The sequence below is a fragment of the Myotis davidii genome, unplaced genomic scaffold (assembly GCF_000327345.1).
Source record: "Myotis davidii unplaced genomic scaffold, ASM32734v1 scaffold73, whole genome shotgun sequence".
Classification (NCBI taxonomy): Eukaryota; Metazoa; Chordata; class Mammalia; order Chiroptera; family Vespertilionidae; genus Myotis; species Myotis davidii.
In genome coordinates this window covers 2,868,842-2,871,911 of record NW_006286675.1, presented here as the reverse complement: position 1 = coordinate 2,871,911, position 3,070 = coordinate 2,868,842, and the positions used below count along the sequence as shown (strand labels likewise).

The window sequence follows — 3,070 nt, the reverse complement described above, 5'->3', positions numbered from 1 at the left end:
ATTCCCCCTCCTGGTTTACAGAGAAGCCTAGACGATGGGAAGATGGGACCGGCTGCCGGGCCTAGGCCATTCGAGTTGGGGATAAAAGTTCTTCTCATTTTGTCATTTTAACGACGCAGGGAGGTACCTGAGGGTCTATCCCACGACAGGGAGGGTGAGGAAGCCGAGATAGGGCGCGGAACGCCGCAGGGAAAGGCCGACCTTGGCCGGGGCCTACAGGCCAGGCCGCAGGCGAGCGAAGCCTCGAGAAACGACGAACGCAGCTCCAAACACCCGCCGACTGGCCGGCGCCGCCTCTAGTTTAAGACTTTCCCGCGCGGAGCGACGCGCCCTTGGCGTCACCGACGTGCGCCGCGCCGCGCCGCGCCGCGCCGTGACTTCAGGTTTCCGCGCCGGAAGTGGGCGGCCGCGCGGCCCGGCGAGGGTCAGTACGCCGGGGCCGAACCTGCAGTGGGATCCCGCGCCAGCCAGGCTGAGGGCGTGAGAAGGCTCGGAGGCGAGCTCGAAGTGGGAGCCCGGCGCCCGTGGTGGGAGGAGAAACCCAGCGACACCGGGTCGGGAGCTGGAGCTGTGTGAAGATGGCGGGACCGGAGCTGCTGCTCGACTCCAACATCCGCCTCTGGGTGGTCCTGCCCATCGTGATCATCACCTTCTTCGTGGGCATGATCCGCCACTACGTGTCCATCCTGCTGCAGAGCGACAAAAAGCTCACCCAGGAACAAGTCTCCGACAGGTCAGCGCCCTCCGGACCCGGCGACCTCACTCCCCCGTGACCTTGAGCAAGAAAGTGCGGGGGTTCTGTCCGTTTACCCCGATTTCCACATCGCGCTCCCGCTGGCGGGGTGACCCCCTGGGCTGAGTTACTTTCTGTGTTTACCTTTCGTCATCTGTCAAATGTGGATGCTAACAGGATATGCCTCCTAGAGCAGGGGCGGGGATTAAATTTTAGATCATGTCTATAAAGCCTTTAGCTGGGACGAATCAAGTGTTCAAAAGTGATGTTGCTATTAGTATTGTTAGGCTAGTCGCCAGCCTTATCTATGAACTATAAGTAAGGTAGGTGTGATTATACTCGATTTACTGAACTACAGTGGTGGTTAGCTGAGGTACCAACTACCCAAGAGCTTGGCAAACAAAACTACAGAGATGTGAGGGATGGTGATTATCATTTCCCCTGCTGGAGTGAGGGCAAATTCTTCCTCCTGTGCTTCATTACAATATTTGTAGAGAGAGGTCACTTGAGATGATGTTAGGTGGTATCTAGACGTGTGCCCCTCCATATTAAAGTAAACATTTTCAGTCAGTCGTTACAACTATTTTCAGAGTTTACCTTAGGTAAATGTTAGTATGTCTTTAACACTTGCACTTATTAATCTCCCGTTTTTTTAACCATTTTTTAAAAATATTTTTTTATTGATTTCAGAGAGGAAGGGAGAGGGATAGAGAGATAGAAACATCAATGATGAGAGAGAATCATCGATCGGCTGCCTCCTGCACGCCCCACACTGGGGATGGAGCCCAAAACCCAGGCATGTGCCCTTGTCCGGAATCAAATCTGGGACCCTTCGTCCGCAGGCCGACACTCTATCCACTGAGCCAAACCGGCTAGGGCTTAATCTCCCTTCTTAACAAAGAGCAAGCTTCAGGCTCAAGACTTTCAACAGGCAACAGTATGCAGCTAAAATTTAATCATTGTGTTTTGTTTTTATTGTATTTATTTTTAACAGTTACTTCCTATTTGTGGCAGGTAATACTGGTTTTGCATTTGCTGGTAATTTAAAGATTTCTTTTAAAACTTATATAAGTAGAAGAGTTGATGCGTAAAAAATATTAAGTTTTTAATAGTACAAGTGCTAGGTAAATAAGATAAAAATAATAACCATGAAATGAGAATGCTGAAGTTTGGAAAGGACTGCTATCGTTTTCAATTGTGCTTTCCAGTTATGCTGAGAAGAAGAATAATAATAAACCAACATTTATTAAGCACTTAGTCTATGCTAAAGCACTTATATTCATTAACTTATTTAAAATTCAAAACAACTCTGGTAGATGGTGTCCCCTTTTTTTAATTTTTGTTTTAAAGATATGTTTGTGTTGATTTCAGAGGGAAAGGAAGAGGGAGAGAGAGAATCATCGATCTGCATGCTTCCTGCATGCCCCACACTGTGGATCAAACCCACAACCCGGGCATGTGATCTGACCGGGAATCGAACCATAACCTCCTGGTTCATAGGTCGATGCTCAACCACTGAGCCATTTTATAGAAACTAAGGGTTAAGAGGTTCCATGGTCACAGACAGTGACATCCAGGACTTAACACCAAGTCTTCTGGTTCCCAGGTGTGGAGCTCCCCACTATACCACAGACTTTTCTTTGGCATCAGTTTCAGAACTGACAGAGCCAACCTCCTGTAGATAACCTTAAGAAGTCAGTTCACCACAGGAAGGGAGGCTATAGAAAGATGTAAAGTAGCCCTGGCCGGGGTACCTCAGTTGCAGGCAATCAATCAATGTGCCTCTCTCACATGGATGTCTCTCTCTCTCCCATTCCCCTCTATCTAAAACTCAATCTACCTCCCTTTTCCTCTCTTCCTCCCTGCCTCCCTCTCTTCCTGTCCGTCCCTCCCTTCCATCCTCTCTCCCTCCCCCTTCCTCCTTCCACACTCTTTAAAAATCAATGGAAAAAAATATCCTCAGGGGAGGATTAAAAAACACACACACAAAAAGATGTAAAGTGGAGAGAGCTCAGTCAGCATTTATTTATGTATTGATACCAATAAATTGTTCTCATTTTACCTTCAAATTAACACTGAGATAGATAATCCTGAATCATTTTTACTTTGGAAAAAAAGGGAGCCTAGGAAAGTTAAGTGGCCTTCCCTAAATAACCAAATAGTAAAATATTGTGCCTGTACTTGAACCCAGGACAGTCTCACTCCCAAATTAAATTCTCTTTTTTTTTTTTTAATTTTTTATTACAAAGGGTATTACATATGTGTCCATTTTCCCCCCCCCGCCCTAGACAGTCCCCTAGCCTCCCCTATCCCCCAGTGTCTTATGTCCATTGGTTA

At 47.5% G+C, this 3,070-nt stretch overlaps 2 protein-coding genes across 4 annotated transcripts in view; one reads left to right on the top strand and one right to left on the bottom strand.

Moving 5' to 3' along the window:
- Nucleotides 1–3,070, bottom strand: part of FANCD2 (Fanconi anemia complementation group D2) — a 60,149-nt gene that overhangs the window by 55,760 nt on the left and 1,319 nt on the right. For 2 of the 3 annotated variants that reach the window (XM_015560363.1, XM_015560365.1), the window contains exon 1: nt 128–297. The exons of the other annotated variant lie outside the window; for it this stretch is intronic. The gene's annotated coding sequence lies outside the window, so the exon portion shown is untranslated. Of the gene's footprint in view, nt 1–127; nt 298–3,070 lie in introns of those variants that run through there. 3 annotated transcript variants of the gene reach the window in all.
- The window catches only part of EMC3 (ER membrane protein complex subunit 3), a 14,957-nt gene continuing 12,283 nt past the window's right edge, over nt 397–3,070 (top strand). Inside the window, exon 1 of the mRNA XM_015560342.1 lies at nt 397–733. Within this exon, the coding sequence (XP_015415828.1) occupies nt 579–733 (155 nt within the window). The 5' untranslated portion in view covers nt 397–578. The remainder of the gene's footprint in view (nt 734–3,070) is intronic.